We start from the raw sequence: 24,621 nt of genomic DNA, 5'->3' as shown, positions 1-24,621 counted from the left end.
AACATGTCAATGAAACAATATTTTTGCAGTAATTAATGTTATGCGTACAAAATACAAGGCAACTCTCGAATCACTCACCTGTTGAAACTGCCTGCCATCCAACTGAGAAAGGAGTCCTTGTCTGAATGCTGTAGATCTGGACTGGACTATTGTTATCTATTCCAGATTTCCAGGATAACACAGCAGTAGTGCTAGAAATATGTTCAACTCTAACATCCTCTGGTGGGCCTGGGGGACCTAATGCAAAAAATATTTTAACATAAATGTATTTAAAATAGAAGACAACAACTGAGGATAATCAAGAGTGCAAGGTGGTGCCTTGTACAGACATCTGATTTCTACTAGTGGCTACAGGATTTGCTCCCATCAAAGAACTTCTTTTGCTGTTGACAGTAGAAGGATTAGCTAAAATTTCAATCTTATCACTTAATTGATCATAGAAACTGATCTTTCGTATTATCTCCAAAGAGTGGAAAGAGACCTGGTCTCTTGATTTTTGCCAGCCTATATCATGACCCAGAGATGCCCAGCAAGGAGCAGGTGACACCATTCTTTTGAAAGAGGAGCACTTCCCTATTCCCTGCTCTGCTGAACTGCATAGCAAGAAAGAATAACCTCCAAAAAAGGCCAAGGCACAATTGCACAGATCTCCCTCTGAGTTACCAAAATCTTGGACTGTCATCCTAGGACTTTTTAAGCAGCAGCTGATGCTAAGAAATACTAATTCCTCCAGAAGATAGGTGTCTACATTTAATAAACATACCTCTTACAATTATATCTACTGCTGTAGATTGACTGTCTAAAGTTGTTTGCACCATGCACACATATTTCCCAGTATGATGAAGTTGAATATTTCTTATCATCAAATCTCCAACAGATTCCTGGAGATACAAAGAAAGTAAACTAATCACTCACAACGTGCTTTTCATACTGGACATTTTTATAAATTGCTCAATATTAATAAAAAATCCAGCTTTTAAATTAAAATATTCATAGCTATCATTAGTTTTTCTCATGTGGACATTTTTATTATGGCTTCACAAATAACTCAAGTGCCTTTATGAAATCTAAGAAAGAAAAATAAATGGCTGCAATCCTTTTAAAGAAACAGAGATTCACCATGCATATAAATAGTGATGGAAGAGTTATGAAAAATGCTTGTGTGGCCTAATGACTGCGGCAAATAAATTCATTAAGCACTGAAGAGTTTTAAAAACTTACTCCTCCAATTCTCTCAAAATGATGCATTCCTCTTTTGAAGTCAATTTTGTTGCCATTGAACAACCACGTGAACACCACAGCCATGGAGGGGTCATGAGAAACCTGGCATGGAAGGACTATGCTTTCTCCAACTGTTACATCCATGTTAGAAGGTGGAATAGTAATTACAGTCCTTTCTGTGGAGACAAAACAGTTTCCTTTTTATTAAAATGCTTATAAAAATAGTAGATCTTGAATGAGCTTTGTACCATTGGCGAAATGATGTGAAATTGGCCCAGATGTTCCATAATAAAGAAGATTATATCTAATATGGTGATGACTTCAGAACACTCTCACCCATGTGTAGCCTATTACTTCTGCAGTATCCATACGAGCACTCTGTGTGCTCTGAGAGTGAGCAGATGTCAGAGGCAACACGCTAAATTAGTCATATGTTACTTTGTAAATCCCATAGTCGATAGATATGATTTCAGCTTAAAATGTGCAGAATTAATTATTGAGACTGTTAGAAATATACTCACAGTTCTTCAGGTTTGAAAATGCTTCCTTGCAGGAAACTGCAGCAAAAACAAAATTGGTGTCCATCTCTGCTTACTGTATATACAGGGAGATCTTTAATCTACATTCTTAGTAATAGTTTACTGTAGAGTTGCTTACACTACAGCCTCAAAAAAGCTATCTCAACAGACAGAAAAAATATCTATGTAATCTTTTTTAACCCCTTAGACTGAGAAATAAAGCTGCAGATCTTATTAAGGGAACTAGTAGTTTGCTGAAGGGGAAAGAAAGGGGTTTATATGGCTTCATTTTTGTTGTTATGACTGGCAGATAGATTAGAGATAACAACCACTTTGTTGTAGCAATTCCACTGAATAAAGCTTTTGTGCATGAAAATGTTATAAAATGGTGAGAATTGAGAGGCACATGAATAAAATGAGAGCAGAATCTATTCAACAATATTAATGTGTTCTGAAAATAACATGAGAGGAGGAGAAGAAACCTTGCAGGAGTCGTATTAGTTTAGTGTTCATGCTGGCTTAACTCTTTCTGTAATAAATGCTTCAAAAATTCAGAATTTTGGTTACCAAGGCTATGGTTCCAAGGGGCTGATGCATGATAGGGCATCCAATACTTCACCTTCAAGCACAATTTTGTTCAGATTGTTACCACCATTGTAGTAACCAAATAATATGTAGATGCAGGCAGGCAATATGGACTGGAGCTTGATGGGCTCCTTCCCAGCATCTGAGCTGGAGTGACTGTTACAGCAGTGGTCAAGAAACAGCAAGGTAGGGTGGTGCATGTTCTGCCAACCTTTTAAAACAAAAATCTCCAGTTTCAATGACATGTCTGCTCTAGATACCATATAACGTTATCAAAGGAAAACAGTTTGTTCTGATTTCTACTGCTATAGGCCAATTAGGTGATTTTGTTTTTCTGGAATCACTGAGAAGCTGACTGTCACAGGTTCCCATCATCTGGAGCCCAGATTTAGAACACTTTGTTAGATTTCCCTGTGTACTCTGATTGCTCTTCATGCAAAACCACCATCATGGCAGATCCATCCATTTGTCTGAAGTCAAGGACTGCAGAATAGTGAAGGCCTCAGATGACTGTCTTGAAGATACTTGATCGTTAAGTTAAAGCAATCTCTCCCTCTCCCTGGAAGCAGAGTGTCAGTTGCAATAAATTCCAGATGATTCAAGGGCCATACTCTCTGCTGGCACAACTCCACTGATTTCAGCACACATTGGCAAAGAACTTGGCTCCATAAATCTCAAGCAAAGTAATTCCATCGTGAAGTACAGTTAACTTTTACAGAATAATGTTGAAAAGTATCTAAGAACCACAGAAAACCTCCACAAACTTTTACTTTCTTGCTTTTATTCTCCAGCGCTTCTTATTCCCACAACTGAAATAGATTACCATGAATAACACTTTGAGGTATGAATTGAAGTAATGCTGTGTACATTAAAAGAAGAAGAAAGAAAGAAAGAATTGCTTGGTATAAGATAAAGACTGGAAAGCTGTTTTTGTGATAACTGGAACTGTCCTTTGCCACCTGCAGATGGAGAAGCATGATCTGGCCTAAGGTGGCTCCCAAGCCCATCATTTCATCCTCCAAGGCCATCTCTCCATCTTTAAGCCTAACTCTGTGCATCTTTACACTACGCTGTTGAAGGCAAATAAGCAAGGAAGTAAAGAAACGTTAATATCTGGATAAGACAGAATGGTTGTTATAGGCTTCAGGTTCCCAGGCTGCTCAGGGAGACTCCCAGGTCCCAGATGAGTTCTCTGCTGACTGGTATGAACTGCTGCTGGTGTTTTATCTGTCCTGCTTAAAGCTGACATGAGTATACCTGATCTGCATTGCATTGGTTGCAGCCTGGAGGTACCCCTGAATTGTTACCACAGCAAAGCTCCAAACCACAGCACCTACTCCAGGGATGAAATTCACTTTGTTTGCTTTGCTCCATTAAGCTTTAATCAAGCTTTGCACCACTACTGAATTTTCCATGTCAAATACTCCCTATCCTTCAAACTCCTCTTTAAAATACCTGCCCTTCACAAGCCCCATCTCACCTCTGTTGCCAGAAGAGTTAACACTACCTCAATTTGTAACTCCTACTTCTCTGCATTGGATGGCTGGTCACCAAGATTGGTGCATTTTAACTCTTCTGCTATGCACTGTGTACAATTACAGCAGTCTATAAATAAGTAAAACACTACAAATGAAATCAATTTTATTTCTATAGAAAAGTTGGAGCAAAACTAAGCAAGAATGATAGCAACAGGATTGCATAGAATTTATAATCAGATTCAACAGTTATGTTCTGAAATCCACAGAATACAAATAGAAAATGGTGCTCCGTGCAGTAAAATGTTTAAGACTCCTCGAGAGCCAACTGACTATAATATAGGAAGGGGCCATCAGTTTGCTGGGTGGGAACTTTTTGAAATTTTTTTTAATCAGAAAGTTCCAAAATTATTCTGATTGCCTCATAAGGTCAGTAACATTATTTCTTGTGCCATTTGATTTTACTTCCAAGAGATCTGAAATGAGATAAATGCAATCCTGTTATGAAACAGTATTAAATGAATTGAAAATCCCAGAGATCATGTTAAGACCTATTGAATTCCTCCTTTTTAAGAGCTTTTTAGGAGTGCTAGCAAAAAAAAACAAACCTATTTTGTTATGAGATTACCATCCTGATGTGTCTTCTGTTCTAGCCTGCTCATAACCAGTAGCTTTGCTGATGCAGAGTTGTTCACTTGTGTGTTGTTTTCTGCTTCCTTTATGGATCTGTCTTTAAGACAACCACCTCAAATACTTTGAAAAGCTTCTTACAGGCTCATGGCTCTACATTATCCATCTATCTTATTTAGCAACTTCAGATGAGTATTAAATGGCAAGACCCATTCCAAAGGAGAAAACAGCCAAGATGGTGTGAGTGCTTGAGGTATAATAAAGATTTCTCACACAAAGAATAAACAACTCAATGAGCAGCAATAAACTTAATTTGCACATTAGATATGCTTTTCCAAGTTCTGACATTTCAGTTGAAAATAATGCTGAAGCAACGAGGCCTATAATTGAACAACCAAAACTTCTCCAGAGGGGAAACAAAAACAAATGTTCCCTGCAAACAAGATCAGTTTTATAACATGTTGTTACTCAGTGTTTTAATAAATTTCCTAAATGCCAAACAAAATACTTTTTTTCTTTTTTTTCTTTAATGGGATTTTTTTATATTGCTCCATTAGGATGTATACATGGGGTAGCTGTAATGGTGTCTAACTTCAATGAAATCAGAGCCACCTAAACCCTAAAGTTCTTGGTGTATTCAGTGCTAGTGCTGTAACATCAGCTCAGATGACACATTGCACTGCATCAATGCTAATTGCTCTTTCATAGTATGAAAACAGTTTTAGACAACTGCAGTAGGTTAGGAAGAAGGACGTTCCTGCAGGCTAGAGTAAATATTCTGAATTCATTGAAAATGAAAATATTAAGAAAAAAGGCAGCTACAAACTGCACGTAATAATGTGCTCTCCTTGTAACTGCAATCATTGTTAATGTTAACTCTTTTGCAAAACTGAAATATGTTTACTATAATCTCACAAGTTCCACACTTTAACTTTTCTTTCCCATTTAAAATCAACAAATACGAATACTTGCATAAGAAAACATTGGTACTGAAAAGATCATGCAGGAAAAAAGAGAAAGAAAAGACACCATTTGCCTTAGTTTTCCTCTTTTCTTCCCCTCATTGATCAGACATCAGAGGATACAGAGCACAGTCATTACACATGCTGCTCACAGGAACAGCTACACAAACAATATCTCTTTTTATGTCCTTCAGCTCTGGACTGGCCCACCTGAGAGATAAGTTGGTACTAGCACTTTTTACTAATGGAGATGGACCATCCATCAGTGCTGCAAAAACTTGAAGCAAAAGGCTGCTTGGATGTAATAGACTTTAATGTCTTCCACAATGCATTTATCTGTGTTTCAAAGGAGGGTGGAAACTGCTGCAGGGAGGTAACCTGTGTGGAGCAGCACTGCCTTGGGAGCACAGCCAGGGTGTGAAGTCACACCAGCAGCCCCAGCCTCTTATAATTGCCCATACTGAGAACCTCAAAGAGATGCTCTCTTTGTAAGGGTGCCAAAGTAGCACCCAGCAGGTGAGTGGGTGGCTTCGGGATCTGCATGGATGCAACAAATGCAACAACGTATCTGTGTCATGATGAAGGAAATAAAAGCACCTAATATTCAGATTAATTCCTAATGCCTTATTTCATTTTACACCCATTTTATAGTTTCTTCTGCAGCCTCAGATGTGACAGAAATTAAATGAGAGCAGAATAAATGCATGCAGCGGGGACATCATATTGGTCCTGTGTTGTGCTAACCTCAGGCTGCCCAATGCCTGCAACTTCTAAATGGTACTGCAGTGCAATTATCAATACTAATGTGCATTTCAGATGGTATCTTGAGAGACCTCTCTGATCATCAGTCTGCTGTGGTCATGAGGTTTCTTTGCTACAGGTGACGTCGCTCATTTTCAGCTGTAAACTGCAAGGAAAAACTTCCCGATAGCAACAGTGATTGGCATAGTCTTGAGCATCCCAGCAAAAACAAAACAAAACAAAACCCCACGCTTTCTATTATTCATAAAGCACAAAGGAATATACTAAAGTACCTTTCACAATCAGGTTCCCTGAATTTCTGGCAACTCCAAACTGATTTGTTGCTATACAAGTGTACACCCCAGCATCTGATTTGGTGATGTTGTAGAGCCTGAGACTGCCATCCTCCAGTAAGAGGGCCCTGGGAAAACAAACAAACAAACAAGCAATAAAAGAATAATAATAATAAAAAAAAGGCTTCTGTTACAGGAACTGCAATAAAAATGCAATGCTTCTTTTAATATTTAAATGCTTCCATTATGTTTCTTTTCTCTTTTACAGCAAGCTGGATATGCAACTAATTTTCACCTCTGCTCGTTATTGATTTCTATATTGAGGATGTTATATTGACATACTGGAATTGACCATTAACTTATCTAGATCGCTTGTAGTAAAATTAGGAGTCTCAAGAGAAAGAAGGAAGACCCAACTTTTTATCTAATTGTTCTGTATTTTACCATGGGGGGCTTTTTTTCCAGATCCCAATGCTGAGATGCTATACTAATGTTATGTCTGAGGCCAGATGCCTGTGCAATTTTGTCAGGATTATTAAAAGACATTAGCAGAGTAGCTGAGATGCTGAAATGCCATCTCACAAGCCAAGGAGCCAAATCAAATACACTGTTCTCTCCGAGGGCCCTCAAATCACCTTGTTAGTCACTACATTGTTCACATAAGTTTGCAGAGGATTGGGTAAATTGCATTTAATAGTAATTTCAGAACCACTCCTGAGTTTTGAGGACAAAATTAATTTTTAAGCTCGTTTACATGCCTCTTCATGTCAATGAGATGCCTTTCGGATGCACGCCAATGCAGTGCTCAGCATGAATTTTCTGTAGGTAGTTTTCTGTAGGTAAGCTCTCACATTAGGCCTGGGACCTCTTCCTGTCACACATGGGGACAACAATTCACAGCTCAGGGATTTCTTTTGTGAATATACAGAGATGGAATTGTTAGGCAATGAGCTTTAGGTCAGGATGACATTATTCCATAAGATTTTCTTAATTCGATGTCAGTTCTTCCATCCAGCTATTGCTCCTGGTAGATGTTGAAGCTGTTGATAATTTTTTGAGTTCACAAGGACAGTGGGCTGAAAGATCCTTGAATCTCATGAAAAGGGGGTCGGGGTTTCAGTGCACAGCCTTTCCTGCTAGTAAGGCTCCTGTGTGTGCACTCTCCTTAGTAGGCATCAGAGAATCTGCACTGCACAGGGATGAGCTGCACTCAGACATCACACTTTGCTGGATCTGACAGAATCCAGACGTAAGTCATAAATCCCCAGGAAAAGATGTTTCATTCATTCCAGTGCTCACAGAAGCACTGCATTATTCTTTTATATTCCCCTTTTAATTGACATTTAAATCTAACACAAGAATTCTTTTATAAAAAGAAAATATCTAATTCATGCATCACAACTTGGGTATTTAATATTTATTACTGACAACATAAGATTGGATGATGCAATGAATTATTAAAAGAAACGAACAATAACAAGAGCAGTAGTTGAAGCTGGCAGTACTATCATAGCTGTTAAATCACAAAAACCATCACAGCACCTTTCTGTATTCCTCTCTTGTATTTACATGCTTGTAGCTATATGCATTACACACATCAGGCCTTGTTCTTCTTCCCATTACCTGTTTTCAGCCTCAGCTGAAGTAGTGCCAGATGTGGGTTTCAGAACCTGTCCTGGAGCAATGGGGCCAACCCATCCTGCATTGTGCCAGGGATGCAGAACGGGGGCTGAACAGAGGTGATGTAGTGCCCATCTGATGAGGGGCGATGGGGAGAGGAGCTGAGAGGAAAAAGGATTCAGGTTGGAATGAAAAATCTTTGTTACCTTGGCAATAATCACCAGTACTGCAGTGGTTGCTCACCTGCAATTTGGAATATGATGAGAAAATAAGTTGGGGTTTAATAATCTATCATATATCCATATTAAATTGGAGAAGAGCAATGAAGTGCACTCTTCAATATAACAATGACTCAACCAAATAACATTTTCAGATATGGATGAATAAGCAAGAAAGAATTCAACCTTTCCACTGGCATCACTATGCTGTGCATCAAACCAGGGGCTAGGAGTGCATCTCCTTGGTGCACTGGTTGGTTGATGTATGGTGGCTTTATCATATAGCACCAACAGGTACTCAGAGGTGATCAGCAAATGTTCACAGATTGGATACCTGGTGTATAAGCTATAATGAGCCAGTGTAGTGTCTGTCTTACCTCCAAATGCTGATGTGCTGTTATTTTAACTGCAGCTGTATGTAAAAGCATTAGGCACAAATCTAAAAGCGGGAATGAGGAAAAGAAGACAATGCTAGTCCCCAAAATCGTCTACTGTAAATATCTGGGAAAAACTGTCTGTAGAAATGCAGAATAATAAAGGCAGAAACTTTGAAAGCACAGGCTCTGTGCTGAGTCCTCTACGGATTACTGGTTATGGCTTTTCCACCGAAGTTTAGCGATGTCTGGCTCAGATTTCTTTTTGTGTATTCTTTGTTAGGAGCTGTGATCTGAATAATTCACAGCTTTGTGGTTTACCCACTACCAGGGGTTGGTACTCAAGTGCTGACAAGGCAGTGTTTGATCTGTAGAATTGTTGTTCTGAAACAATACTTCCACAACCAGGCGAGTTGAGGTAGAATGGTTCTTTCAATGGATCAAAACAGAGCTTGGCAGAGATGAGCCAGGAGCTAATAAAAGCTTCAGAGCAGTGTGAAACCTGGCAGAGGTCACGTTACCTGAAGACAATTAGAGAGATAGTAGTACATATGATGCTTGGGCAGAATTTATGTAAAGGCAGAATGGAATCTGGAGTAATTGGCTGGCAGAGAAGGGAATTAAAGCAAAACAAAGAAAAAAGTGATTTACAGATGTACCGAGCTCTGTGTCAAGAGAGGGATGAGAAAGCGAAGCACAGCAGAAAATCAACGTGATGCATTTTGAATACAAGGGAAAAAGCTCTGTGAAACACTGACCCCATTGCCATGTATTGCAAAGTTGCCATAAACTTCCTCCAAGCCATGACTTTATGCTGTGGGTGGGTTCAGAGGGGCTTCACTTTGTCCTCTTCCATTTGTCTTTCAAATTACAGCACTGCGCTTCTGACCGCGATGGGAATGTTTCCTTTAATGGGCTTCGGATCAGGCTCTAACAAACAATTTAAGAAGAAGCTGTGAAATGCATGTCTCACCTGCTGAAAGACTTGCTGAAAACTGCTACTTTTCACAACATTTTGCACTGTGTGAAGGCTATGGATAATAATTCTTATCACTTGCATCGGGAGACAAGGTAATTTCACGTAATGAGATGAGATAGAAAAGTTTAACTTGTTGGATATAATGCCAGTGGAATATTTTCTCTGCCAGGAAAATGGGACTTTACTCAGTAAGCAAATAAGGGTTTGCCAAAGGACAAAAGTTGAAAGGTCTAGTGTGAATCTGGTGAATGTGTCCTTGCTATGGAGGAGGAAATGCAATGAACTGCTTGAGACACAGCTGCTCATGATGTCCTGCTGCAGCAAGGGACTGCTTGGGCAGAAGCCTGAGACTAAACAGGCATCTCTGACTTACAAAGTACTTAACAGAGTGCTCTAATGCTGGTATTTCTGCCTGAATTATGCAGAATCTATCTCTGGTAAATAGCTCAATCAAGCAAAGATGCTATGAGGAAAAGACAAATAGAAAATTCAGTGATACAAACTCATAGAAAGTTCCAGCACACAAGGGCTGGAAATACTCAGAAATATCATCCCCCATGTAACAAGCCTGGGAACGTGCCGACAGATGTGGATATGGTGGATGAAGTTTGCTTCCAGTGGATCATAAGAACATAAGACAGCCATAAAGCCGAGTTCCAGGACACAGCTCTCCAATTCTGCAGCCATTCCCATGGCAGAGGTGAGGACACGGCCTCACAGTGCTGTCCCAGCACCAGGTGGGCTGCAATGCAGGTTTGGTTCCAGCAGACGTGCCTTTCCGAGCAGGATGAAAACCACCTTCAAGAGGGGATCCACAGCTCCTTACATCTCTGTCAACCTTCAATCAAGCACCAGTTTGGGAGAAGTTTCTCCCCATTTTATTAAGCACAGTGACGTCTTTTTGTTTGTTTTTAATCTACTAATTTCATGGGATTGATCCGTGTCCTTGTCCTCCTTGAGTGACTCCATTAACATGCAAGATAAGTGCAGAAGTGAGAAGGGAAAACAAACAGGAGACTCAAGAGTCAAAACTCTGTCATGTTCAAAAAGAAGAGACTGCAATGCTTCTGCAGAAGACACGAGGCTGTCTCATTAAAATTGTCACACATACCTTTTAGGTAAAGAACTTGAGAAATCGGGCAGGGACGATAGATACAGCTTTTAATTAACCAGGCCAAACAAACCATCTCTGAAAGCGTTGTCTCATGTGAACAAAAGATTGTTGATGGCTATTTGCTTTGATCTTAAGGGCATGAAAGAATAACATGTATTTAACAAGGCTGATAGAAAAATAAAATCTGAGAAAAGAAAGAGGTGTCAACTCATTAGATTTTAAAGAGCAGCAGAAGTAATTTTGCACAGAGCTGCATTGTTCAGCCAATCCACGTTAGAGAGGTACGATTCTAATTCATGGATGTGAATTTCATTAATTCAATACAGCAAATGTCTTTGAAATCCCCATCAAAATCAGTTAAGCTGCATTGGTGTAATAGCAGGGGTGATTCAAGCCTATGCCTGCAGATTTCAGCACTGCCAGTATTATAGTTATCTCTTCAAGGGCATAAAATAATTCCTCTCCAAATAAAGTAACCCTGATACTTGATGTACAGATTCACCCTTCTTTTCTCCTGTCTGCCTCTAACATCAAGTGTCTGACACCTCGTAATGTTATTGAAGCCATCATTGTGGCACTGTGCAGATAAAAAGGAACACGCTGGATCTGATGAAATCAGAGGCAAAGTAATTTTTATTATCTGAGAGATCCTATTTGTAACTATATCTTCTCAGTCTCACTTTGGCGCTCGAGAGCAAAACCACTCTTGATTTCATAGGCTCTGAAAAGCCACGTTGTTTATACATTTCTAGCGGGTATGCCAGCAGTCACCGAGACAATAACTGACGCTTCCAATTTTGCAAAGATTGGAGGCTGAATTAAAAAGTAGAAGGGGAAGCAAGCGAGGGGCAGACGCATGAGCACAGCTCTCCAGTGACTCAGTTCCTACTGATTTATGCAGATGTAAATGTGAGTAAAGTTTGACTGAGTGAATGAATTGTACCTGCGGATGACAGCTCTGGTATTTTTGAAAAGGTCCCACCGAGTCCCATCTGAGATCCAACTGTCTGTATTATATGTTAATGATCTTTGTACCTGTTTATCTATTCAGAGTGTAATTTGTATGCTAATAGTCCTGCCATTTAATAAACTACGCTTAAATGAAGATTTTCCTTATCTGCACAGCTTCAAAATTGATTGACAATTAATTGGAAATAAAACAAATACCATTAAAATCCGTGTTAGCTGTTTAGATCAAAACAAAACTACACAATCAAGTTGAATAGTCGTATTGAGATATTTCAGAAAAGAATGCCACTAGCAATGGTAGAAGGTGTCAGCAAAACACTGTTGCTATTTTCCAAAATCTCTCACTAAAAACTCTCCTAAAAACAAACATTATTTTTGCATAGAATCTCTGCTATTTGAGATTGCACATATTTATGTTATTCAAATATATACAGGCATCTGAACTGAATTTTATGCCATCATGAAGCTTCAAGACAAATTATAATATTTTCAGGAGACGGCATTCCCATTAGCATAAAATAGTTATGGTTGCTAGGCCCTGTTTTTAAGATACTCGAGTGCTAAATGTGAGGCAGCTGTCTTTTTGTGACGGCCAAGGGAGAAAAGCAGCAAAACCATCAGTCTGCAGCTCTGTCTGAAGCTATTGCATCACTGTCTCCAGACTCGTAGCTGAGGAATCCTGGGCAGCAGCACCTCTACGTGTATGGGAAAGATGTGCAAACCAAGTAACTGGGTTAGTAATGAAAGAAAACAAAAGACCAACGCCAAAACCGCTTCCATCCTTCCAGCTTTCTAAATCACTGTGATAGTTTTAAGCTGCATGTGAGCCCTTTTATCCCCCAGTCTGCTGCATCAAATAAACACGAACTGTTCTGGTCTTCCTCCACATGGAGAAATGGGACTAACATGGTATTACAAGATATGGCTCATTTATGGCTCTTCTCTCCTATGTCTGTCCTTGCCCTGTTTGAAATTTGCATCTAAAAAGCCAATGCAATGAGATGTCAGATCAACCTGACTGAGACACGAGCTGCACCCCAGCAACCACAGCTAAAAAGAGATATTTCTTGGTTATAGGTCTACCTTGTGGGCAGGGCGTAATGAAACGTAGCATTTACATAGCTGTACACTGACCTGACAGTCATAGCTGACAAAAATACAGTGATAAAGAAATATAGCAAAAAGGAAAGGACCAGGAACCAAATTCTGTGGTGAGAATCCACGTAGAAATTAAACTGAACTGTCAGAGAAAAAAGGTTGCCATGTTTTCTATTTGCCAGCAAGTTCTGTTGCTTTTAAGACACCTTTACATCAGAGAAAAGTTCTTCCAGCACAGGATGGTATGCCCACACTAATAGTATTCAATCTAATCCCACCATTAATCATTATTTTTATGATTCAGATCTTATCATAGGCAGCCATTCATACAACCAAATTCACTCCAGATGTAAAACTAAGCCCTTAATGTGGGACTTAAGTAGAATTTGAACAGTACATAAGGCCCTGAATTACCCTCTGTGTGGGAGTTTAATTCACTTAGAGGAATCTTCTTCCCTCTCTGCTTGTCAGAATGTATTTCAAAAATAAAAGTACAATAATACCTGCAGTTAACTTTAAATTGTTTTGTATATACAAGTGGCAAGTGACACCAGGTACACAGTGTGGTGCTGGCTTTTACAGATCCTGAAGCAGCATGCTTGTGTGCATGCTCACACATAATACATCTGCAGTACTGGGGATGCTCTTGCTGTAGCATGCTCTAATGTTGAAGTGATTAATTTTTAACACTCAAATCAGGAAAGGGGTTTTGGAATGAGTTGTTCTAAATCCCCAGTGAACAGGTGAACTATTCCTAAGATGGCAAAAAAAGAAGGCCCCCAAACCATGTTCTCCTCACTGAGGAGCTCTGGCTGCTGCTTTGCCACTGACTTTCTCTCTGAGCTCACCCCTTGAATCCCTCTGCTCTACTCAGCCTGACTGCATTCATCTTTGTTGATCTCAGTCTCCACACCAACGACCCATCTTAACTCTGTGCACCACTTGCCTGTCAAGCTAATCAGTATCACTTTATTGCATCCTTCAGCATCATCTCTCCAACCATACCATGATCTATCTGTTGCTTCTTAACATTATTTTTATGGCAAAGCTTTTTCAATCAGGAATCTTTTATTTGTTCCTTGTGCAGTGTGGCACAGCATGTTTTCCACCCCTTACTATTATTTCTGTATGCAACAGCAATATGCACAAGAATAAGTGCAGCAGTAATGATGCACATGGCAGTACAACTTGGACTAGAAGAGGAGCACAGAATGTTGCATTCTCTATTTATTTATTTATTTATTTATTTATTTTTGCAAACTCCTAATTAGGAACCTTGATTCAGAGCCTGCTGAAGTCAATGGAAAAGCTCCAGTGAGATTAGCTGGCTTTGGATCAAATCCTAAACATCAATCAGAATATGTGCAGGAAGCAGGGATAGAACATGAACTGAAAGGGAGAGAGGGCACAACACTGACACTCACAGGGGCTTAGCTTATTACAACTCCATCTGACATAGAAGAGTGACAGCTTGCTTGGGACATCTCAGCATGTAGGACAGCCCCTCAGAAAGGCTCACCTTAACAAGGTTCCCAGGAGTGGTCTAGGAACAGTTTAAAATTGTATTACAGAGATGTCATACAGGAGAGAAATTGTAATAAATCCAGTATTGTGCAGGTTGTCATTCTTGGTTGAACGTGAGAACATATGGTTCATTTGCTTACTTGATGCTCATGCTATCTGATGTGCTAAACTCTATTGCATTAAGTAGTCAGTAATACATGATGAAATTAAATTTATTGGCTTGCTCCATCACGAAACTCCCTAAGGAGAGAGAAGAGAAAAGGAAAGAAAAGCCCTTTTCCTCTGTCTTCCACTGCACTAACATTCTGCCTGCTGCCCAACAGAGTTCCATTGGGTCAAGTAGCAATGGGGGGGCCCCTTTTGTCTTCTCATTACTTTACAGTGGATCGACTTCAAATGAAAAGATAACAGAGAAAGAAGAAAGGGGAAAAACAAAGCAAGATAAGATTAAGAAGAAAATTAAAATACTGCCTTTTTCTTCCCCTCCTCTGTGCTCATTCTTCCTTCTCTCTGTATCTCCTTTCTCATCTTTCACTCAGTCATACGCTTTCTGCTCCCCGGCCTTTCCTCTCATCTCAAGGTGAAGGCAGAAATAACTGTAAACACGAAAAACACGAAGGAAATGTGAAGGTACTGCAGGTCAGTCAGTCATTTTCTAGCATTCCTTTGATGGTAAATTTTTTCTTATGCCTATATTACCATTTCTGCCAGATCACCAAAAGTTTCTGCTCATGCTTACTCACTCATCAACATGTATTGCAATGTTTTATGGTCCTGATAGATTTGATGACCTTATCAAGAAGTGGGAAAAAGATGGGGAAAAGCTTGCATGCTTACGTTTCCATCCAACGATGGAAACAGAAAAATAGCATGGCTGTTAGCAAACGAATATTCTAGAACTGTATTTTTCCTACTTTTAGTGGTCTTTCACAATATCTTTTCTACCATTCAAGTAGATACAGAAACCATTATAATCTGAGAATAAGATATTTTTAGCCAGAATGTAGAACACTCCCTGAAACTTTCAGTGCTCCCTTGGGAAGGGTGTAAGGATGGGTTTTGTCTGGTTACCACTGAATACGTAGTAGTAGCACAGCTACAGAGTTGAAAACCCAAAGCAATTCTACACAGCAATCTCAGGTTTTGCAAGAGTTTTCTTATCTTAATATGCAAGTTCAGACCAAACACAGTGAAAGTAGGCAGGTAAATTCGTGTCTCTGATTTCTGTCAGTCTAGTTGTTAGCAAGGAATGGAACTGAAATGATTAATCAAATTTAGCAGATGTGGAATCAATTTCATTGGTTTCCTAAGCAAAATTAGAATTTCATCAAGAGAGAAGCTTAATTTGTATTCATGTTGACTTACAGCGATAGTGTCTAAGATATCTGGAATTGCTCTGATTGCTGATGCCCACACTTCAAGTGCTCTATTTAAAAGATAAAATAGGAAATGAACTTCTTTACAAGCACACAACGATAAGATAGATTAAGGGTTAAGGCATATCATCAAAGCTATGCAAAGCCTCTTGTGATGGAAAAGCAAAAGGGATAAAATGGAGATACACCTAATCCAGGCTTCAAAAAGTGGACTTAAAAATAAAATAATAGCAACATTCATATCCCATTCCTATTCATCTAGCCACATTGATGTAGAAAGCTGGGAATAGAATGCTAAGTGCTGGAATAGTAGAAGAAAACGTGGTGCATGTAAAACTTGCTACTAGCATATAAATGTCTGCACTACCTTTATCTGCAAACAATGAGTGCATAAATCAGGGCAGGTTTGTGGCACTAAGCAGCACAACAAGCAAAGCTTCTCTTTGTCTGTACTGTGCAACTGGTATGACTTCAGTGCACACTCTTTTTTTTTCAAACACTGTGGATGTTTCATTCCCCAGCTTTGTTCATCTAAAAGTTTGGCATCTCATTTGAGGTGGAGGTGCCTGCCAAGAAAAAGTAAATAACTACCTTACACTGCATATTGACTTCAGCTAAATAAAAGTTAAGTAACATCAATCTCCTCCTTTGTTAGTAGAGTGCGGCAAAACTTGGAATTTTCAATCCATTTTGTCATGATTCCTCCCCAAGCAGGATTGTTATTTATTTATTTTTTTTAAATAATGGATATTCTGGAAGGTTTCGATACAAGCTAAACAAACAATGCTGACATTCTGGTAATTGAAATGTTTCATTGCAGTTTGTTGAACTACCCTGACACATTTCTTCTCAAATTGGTTCAAGCTGAAATGCTATTTCACAGTACAATATGCTTTGTGTGTAGTATTTGAGCAGTAGATTGAGGACTTCTCATGTTTACCAATTAGTTTTCCTCATTTTTTTAAATCCTCCTTTCTCTAATTCCAACAGTAGCCCACAAGAAGACAGCCTTTATTTATTCTCTTTCTTGCAAATAACCAAAAAAGTTTTAAAAATACTTATATACATATGGATTTTTGAGATGGGGATCTGACTCTCAACAGTAGAGTAGCAAAAAAGAACAACAGCAGACAGCAGCTGGGCACACTGGAAAGTCTGAAGAAGAGCAGTTGTGCTCAAGAGACTCACAAGCATCTCAGATGCAGCACACGGCTATGAGAGGAGCCAACCTTTCAGCTAATGCAACTTGCTGGGTTGCCACATCTCACCTGAAAGCAGGAGAGTCCCCCCAGCTTGAGCCTCCAAGAGGCAGCTATAAGACCTCAGCAATTAGCAGATCATCTTTCTGCCCTCATAATGGTAGGCTCCAGCCACAATATCTGCTCAGAATCACATAAAATTCTCTCAACGCAGCTTTTCATTTCAGCTGTTTCAACCATTCTTCCATATTTCCTTTGAGAAATGCCAATAACTTGAATGCAAAAAACCAACAGCAAGTATGGCATGGGAAAGGGAATATGCCAGGGTAGAGCAGCTTTACTTATGGCCAAGAATCAATTACCATCCTTCACTGAGATATGGCTGAGCGTGGTCCTGCACACGAGACCTGGAGCCAACAAGTATTGAGCATATTTTATTGACGTACTTCTTGCCCAGTCCTCAGGAAAGGATTTAAATTATGAATATTTGCTTATTACTGATTATTAATGCATGGAAAGCGCTGTATATGACTAATGCATTTTTTCAGCCTACCTCATTTCTCTGTTTTCCCTAAGCAGTCTTCATTTAAATTCTGAGTGGAGTGAATCATATGTTTATATGCATTCACTACAGTGTTTGGGGATCCTCATCTCATGCTGAGGGAATAGCACCTCTCCCTGGTAAGTACGTAGGGTTCCAATTCTCGTTTATTAAAATGCTTCAATCAAAAAGAATTTTTCAGGAATATGTTTGCCATGAGGCTCCCACCAACCGCGCTAATAAGACAAGCATTCATGATGAGATCAGTATCTAGACTAGAAAATTTGCTGTGTTTAATACATTAATTGTTCTCCCATTATGTATTTTCTCTCTAGTTTTCCTCAGTGGACATGTGAGATGATAGCAGTGAGGTGTGAGATGAAGAAAACTCTCTTTGGACTTACTGAGAATAGCTAACATCAAAACAGCTCACACCTGTGTCAAACTCCACAGCTTGGCATGATCCAGAGGAGCAGGTTGGGGATCACAGGAAGGAGAGAGCAGGTAGAAAGAGCTTGGATTAGTCAGCTGCAGGATTTCCTTTTGATTCTGGTATTTGATAACCTCAAATTCTGTCTCTAAAGCAGCCAGCCGCATGAGGCAAGGATAAACCTCACCATTCAGGGACTGACTCCTGACAGTGGATTTCAATTATGTTAGAGAATCTTGAAATAGAGTACTTAATCAGATAAGGATCAGGAAGCAGATCTGATAGAGGTACAGTTAGTTTGCTTTGCCATCTAACGTGAAAATTTATTCATGTGGGAATGTTTTGAAGGATTTTTGTACATGATTCAAAGGTAATAAAGTATTCGGTATAAGCAAGAGCACAAAAGAAGATCTGGGCAAAGATGTTTTTGAGCTACGGAGAAGATGGGAAAGAGAAGTGGGGCTGAAGAAAGCTGTCTCTGCTCTGGGAAGAAAAGGGGCTGTAGGCTGAGGAACTTCACCAAGCTCTGCAGCTTGGCAAACAAAGAGGAAATCAAGTATAAAATATTTCACAGTGCTTATATTCATAGGATGGATGTTTTTTTTAACTCTTCCTAGTTAGCACATTTCTACTTACGTACTTAAACTGACATTAATATAATATTACAAGATAACACTGCTTTAAGAGCTCATAGGATCATACAGAGCTGTGATCATATATGCCAAAACCATCACAAATAAACTATTACAAGTGGAAGGAGGAAGGTGAAAAAGAAAGAATATCCTTTTCCCCTTAGGGCAAAACAAGACTAGTTGCAGTATTTCTGTAACAAAAGATCACATTTGTCCAAGTCATTCCCAGGAAGCTATGGGGTTTGACTTATTTTGCAACGTGTCCATCACAGTTCTGCTGTCAGAACCATGTGGGATTGGTATTTTCTTTCTTTTTCCCTCCAGCATACATAGCCCAACCTGACTTAAAAAAAAAAAAAAAAAAAAAAAAAAAAAGCTAGAAGAGGAATCCACGGAGATTATAAGTGCTGCATAACATGAGAACTGATATAAGCAAAGGTTTAGTTAAAACAGTGCGTCTGTAGGTGACATGGCAGGATTTAATCATACACACAAGTAAGTCAAAGCAGGTTCTCTCTGTTTTTATGAGTAAAGACATGTGATTTTAGTACTTTAATTAGCTGTGAAGAGGAATTACAGCCATACAAAACCTCTTTTCATTTCTTCTTTCTATCACAAAGATGCCTGTGAAAAGCACCATACAGATGATTTACTTTACCTTCTCTAAAGCTGTGGCATTATCTGTTTTGGCATTTAATAATCCCAAAGCCTCAAATTCTACCCCGCACCAGTGGACACAAAGGCAATAATGCTTTGCACATGGAGTGTTCTAAAATCCTCCCATTCACTTCAGTGCAAATCCTGCTCCTTTTGTTTACTTTTGCTCAGCAGCAAAGGCCTTATGGGATGCTTAAAAATTACAGCGTGCTTATAATTATTGTTAGTAAATTAATACAGGAGTATAAGTAAATACTGTACACAGGATGTGAATATTTTTTATGAGTAGATCAGATGGGGAATATCATGGTGCTGGAACTTCAAGGTCTACGCTTAATTCAGTGATTTGAATTGCAAGTTTTAGATGATGCTCTCCTCACTCCTGTTGCCTGACATCAGAAAATTCAGAGCTTACTCACTGCAAACTGCATAAGTGAGCATGCAGTATACTGTGGTAGACCACATCCAATAGGAAAGAACAGGCATTTTTGTCAGATAGACCATGCAATCAAAATGCAAATAGGAATATCTAGTTAGAAAAGTATTCTTAGTTAATAGCTGAGTAGTTAAATAGAAAATAAAACTGGTATTATTGAAGAGATGGAAAAACCACTGGAAATTTCTCTACATTCTCTAGCACAGATTGCTTGCCCAGTTTTTTCTGTTTTGCTGCAAGTGCCTACGTGAAATCTCTCCTCAACTTTGCACTTTCTTGCACACAGCTTAAATTTACTTTTATCAGCACTGTACACCACAGCAGTATGGGATAGAAAAATACCTCCTTGCATCACAGTTTGAGATAAAGTTGTTTTAAAGAACTGAAGTCATATTCCATATGTGACCCAAAGTAGCATCTTTGAACAACTGGTACTTCTGCAAAATCTGGTGTTTGATGCCCAGAACTTTATGAATTACTAGCTCTGGTTTTAGCCTTTGAAAGTGATGATGTGATAAAATGGTGTTGCTGTTACAGTTGTGAACTGAAGGAGCTGCTGAGGAAGATTTCACTTCTTAGACACCGTTGCCTATTCTGCCTATTTGCCTTTATGTCTATATAAAAGGAGTATTTATTATATCTATAATATAATAGAAAGATGTGGGGATAGTATTGTTTTACACCGTGCCTGCTATTCACAAGTCAGGTCTGTAAGTTTTAATTTTGATACTTTAGTGTTTAATTGATACCAGCAGGTAATAAATACTACAGTGAGTTTGTGGCAACTCACAAACCAGCTATTAGCCAGGGCAGACCCCATGTCAGCAAAGCCCTGCACAAGACCATGTTGCCACATATCAGTGTGTAAGGGAGCACTCTGGCATACTGATGCAGTGGCTCAGTCCGGCCTGAACATCACAGGCAGAGGATATGGAGGATGATTTAGGCATGGGTTGTTGTACGACCTGTACAGATGCCAAGCAATTATGCTGCAGCCTGGGGGTATGTTCCACTTCCCTGAAGCCTCCACTGATGTCTCCTACATGAAGCTGATTCACTCAGGCTTTTGCACATGGCAAACAGTTGGCTTTAATAGCGTTGCAGCAAGTCAACTGCTGATGAACACAAACATATGTATCATACAATTACCCCAGCGTATTCAGTTTGTCTTTGTTCTCAATCAGCTTTCTATCTGCAGGACTGTATGGCTACTGCTAAAGAAGAATAGGCCTCTGGCATCAAAGCTTTCCATCAATAAGCTGTCAAAAGCAATACTAACTCAGCTGTGTTGCGGTGATGTTTAAATGATATTAAAACAGAGAACACCCAACAATCCAGCAGCTGCTTTATTACAGTACCTTTTGTTCAGGCGCAGCACCTCGGGGCCCTTTCTCCAGTCAATAGCTGCTCTGGGAGAAGCACTTGGTCTACAACCAATGGTGACATCACCACCAACTTGAACAACAGATGTTTTTTTCACGGGATTTTTGGAAAAATCAGGGGCTGCCGCTAAGAATAAAGAAGAGCAGAATGCAGCTGATGAGTTATTAAACAAACTTGCTGGATTCTTTTGAATAACACAGTAGGTGAATTCAGTAATTCTAGTAATTCTAACTCCAGTGTGACATCTCTCCTTGGGATTCTCTGTAGACTGGGACAACACGTCTGTCTGTGGTAAGGCAGGCTCCTGAGCCACATCAGCAGTAGGGACAGAGCTCACTCCTGATCCCAGTCACTGCTCTTCATCCACGGCGTTTATAGGATTCAATTCCAAATGCCATTTTTCAGTGACTGTCAGTTCATCTGTTTTCTGAAAGCATTATGCACAGATCTGTCCAGTAATCTATGGGGAAATTCTCTCAGAGAATGAGAAAACAAGTCCTGTTTTGGACCTGTTTGGGAGCTAGGTGCTCCCAAAATCAGTGCTTCAATGCTTTCAGTGCCACTTAGCTGTAGAACAGCCTTTATGTTTTGATATCTACACTGGAATACTTTTCACAGTTTGTGAAAGAATCCCATTTTATGTGCATCTCTGGTAATTCTTCATGAGATCATTTGTTGTGTTATGTTTTTATATATACATATGCCATATGTTCTTTATGTAATATTAAAACTTTCCCACTTTCTGAAATTATTTTTAAAGCCGCAAAATAGCTATGAATAGCTAAAAATACAAAGTGAGAAGCATTATTTAAACTTGGAAAAGATCACACGTGGGATTAGAAATTTCCCCCAAAACAGCCATGAAACCAATAAACATTTAAATACAGTTTGTGAAATTCAAGCAGCAAAAAAAATATGAACAACCTTGAATTGCCAGGTAAAATTTAGCCATTTCTTGATCTCAGATCTTTAAAGAGAGTGTCCCATTATTTGCCATTTACTCACCTATGACCCTCAATTCAGCGCTGGCATAAATAGTATTGTACTTGTTTTCTGCCACACATTGATAGAGGCCAGAGTCTGACATATTCAGCATCGGTATGATAAGAGTTCCATTTTCCACTTGAATTCTCTCCTGATAAAGGAAAAACAATCAAAATAAGAAAAAAAAAAGAAAAAAAAAAGATTAACAGAGCTAATAAACATACAATCCCAAACATTTTTGGTATCACACTGTTGCACCTGATCATAATTCAGGAGTAGAGATGATATTTTGTTTTAAAATTGCATGGACAAATGATGCATACATCAGTTACAATACTTGTTATCTTTCCAGACCTCCTAACTCATGGTCTAAACTCCCCCCATTCTATTAATCCAATGATCATAATAGAAGGTGATCAAAAACCTCCCCAGGTGACAGAGGTACTCAAATAGCCAAAAAGTGTGAAGTATCATTGGATCCACGCGTCATGGAAAAAAAATATGATCCACTGAAAATGTTCTGAATCATAGAATGGCCTGGGTTGCAAAGGCCCACAATGTTCATCCAGTCCCAACCCCCTGCTGTGTGCAGGTCGCCAACCAGCAGCCCAGGCTGCCCAGAACCCCATCCAGCCTGGCCTTGAATGCCTGCAGGGATGGGGCATCCACAGCCTCCTTGGGCAACCTGTTCCAGTGCCTCACCACTGCCTCTGGGTGAAAAAACTTTCTGCTGAAAGCCAACTCTTAAATTCCTATAGGAGCCCCTAGGCAGCTGTTCAGCTCAGAGGAACAACATGTTTCTCATGGCTTGAATTTCTATTTACAGTACATTGCTTTGGCGTAATTCTGCTGAAATAGTGGAAACTGCACAGTAGGTAAATTCGGACAAGAGGTTGATTTTTGTGTACTAAGTTATTTTGGCAAATTAAAAAGCCTGTTTCACGATACAAGCGTAACTTAAAGCCAAATATTCTGTGATTTAACTATTAGCTATTATTTATTAACTATTAACTATTATTTAACTATAGTCTCTGGAGAGCTCTGGCTCCATTGCAAAGTGTAACACTGAGAAGGAGGATAAAGTATGATCTCCAAAACAGATCTGTAAGGAAGAAGCCCACAACAGGGAATATAAATTCCATCACCAAGTGCAAATCTGAAACAACAGATATTGCTATTATTATTATGCCTCTTCTTTTGTCTGGCTCTACTGCCTCTGAAACAGTAATGGGAACATACGTTGTTAAGCAGTACAGTCCTTTGCTGAACAGCTAGAAGCATCTACAGCATCTCTGTGAAGCGCAGAACAGATTAGCCCTTTGCATCCCTGCGGGGAGATTTCTCTCTGTGCTTGCAGTGAGGAGGGTGCCACCTACTGAGCCAGGGAGCTCTGTGTTTCAATGACACAGGAGCTCTGTCTTTTCCGTGGAGGTCTCCCAACCAAGAACTGACTGAGTCCAACCTTGTTCAGCTCAGAAATTTGATGTGATCACAGCCTGCGGCTGTATGGTTGGTGTATTGCAAGCTAATTAACAACATTACATTACTTATCTGCAGTTAATTTTTTGAGGCTCTTGCTACAAATATCTTCTGCGTACTTAGTTTTACCTTCAGGCTGTTTGCTATCCTCTTGGTGCATTCTATTTTTACAAACATCCTTTGAATACAAAACCCCCTTCTGAAGCAACACTTGCATTTCATACACATGCTGAATCCCTCTCCATTCTCAGCTGGCTCTTTTGAACTACACAGACAAAGAGAAAAATAAAGCACACCATGTACACAAGCAGGAATACTGCAGAGATGACCAACCAGGTGGCCAGGGGAAAGGGTTTTACAGAAAGCAGACGATACCACAGAATCAGTCCCGAGATGGAAAGCATCGTATTTCCAACAAGCAGGGTTCTGTGATAGTCTGAATATTTTATTACACATCTTTTGTACTTTCACCTTCAAACTATCCATTTCGTCCATTGAGCAATAACATTGAGTATTTTGTTGCCTGAAGTATTCCATTTACAATATACTGTAAGCACTGTGAAAATGTTTCTGTAGAGTTTTATCCTTTTTTTTTTACTGAAACGATGCAATTGCAGAGTGGCAGGCTTTAAATATCACTGTCTTCAAAGAGAGAAACTAGATAATCTTGTGTAGGAACAGGCAACAGTATAAGTGAAATTACGGGGTTCTGAAAAACTGCAATCCAAGTAAATTCTGGCTAGCCTTCTCAGGTGCTGGTAGAGCTCTGTTTAGGACTAATCCAAAAGAAGATCACATGGAAGATTGGACCCCCTTCCAGTTGTTTCAAATAAGCACCAGTAAATCAAACAAGCGTAAGTTCTGCACCCTAGCAGGTACAGAACATTTATTTTGAAAGTGCTTCTATATCTGCTCTTGTTAAACAGAAACTAATCACAGTGTTATTTTTTTCCTATCAAGTAAAAAATGCATTACAAATGAGCCACGCCATTTCACGCTCAATAGATGCTGCACAGATGCTAACAAAAAGGGAAACTTGGCCTCAGCAGAACACAAATGCAGCAAAGAATCTCTTGTCACAGAAGTCAGAAGACTGGAAGATGGATGTACCAAAGCTTGGCTGCCACAAAAGAATAATTATACTGCTCTGAAAGAGCCAAAGCTGAGTTCTCAGAAACCAAAC

General features: G+C 39.4%; 2 protein-coding genes across 2 annotated transcripts in view; one reads left to right on the top strand and one right to left on the bottom strand.

Annotated features, from left to right (window-relative positions):
* The window catches only part of SHQ1 (SHQ1, H/ACA ribonucleoprotein assembly factor), a 1,172,872-nt gene that overhangs the window by 3,547 nt on the left and 1,144,704 nt on the right, over positions 1 to 24,621 (top strand). The gene's annotated exons all lie outside the window — the stretch shown is intronic.
* The window catches only part of CNTN6 (contactin 6), an 86,968-nt gene that overhangs the window by 29,418 nt on the left and 32,929 nt on the right, over positions 1 to 24,621 (bottom strand). Inside the window, exons 7-12 of the mRNA XM_052679014.1 lie at positions 21,981 to 22,110; positions 20,951 to 21,101; positions 6,426 to 6,553; positions 1,222 to 1,397; positions 764 to 881; positions 79 to 237 (exon numbers count right to left, since the gene is read on the bottom strand). Of these exons, the coding sequence (XP_052534974.1) occupies positions 79 to 237; positions 764 to 881; positions 1,222 to 1,397; positions 6,426 to 6,553; positions 20,951 to 21,101; positions 21,981 to 22,110 (862 nt within the window). The remainder of the gene's footprint in view (positions 1 to 78; positions 238 to 763; positions 882 to 1,221; positions 1,398 to 6,425; positions 6,554 to 20,950; positions 21,102 to 21,980; positions 22,111 to 24,621) is intronic.

This window comes from Tympanuchus pallidicinctus, unplaced genomic scaffold (assembly GCF_026119805.1).
Source record: "Tympanuchus pallidicinctus isolate F22 unplaced genomic scaffold, pur_lepc_1.0 scaffold17, whole genome shotgun sequence".
Lineage (NCBI taxonomy): Eukaryota > Metazoa > Chordata > Aves > Galliformes > Phasianidae > Tympanuchus > Tympanuchus pallidicinctus.
Note: the sequence above shows the minus strand (reverse complement) of the source record. Positions and strands in the feature narration are given on the sequence as shown.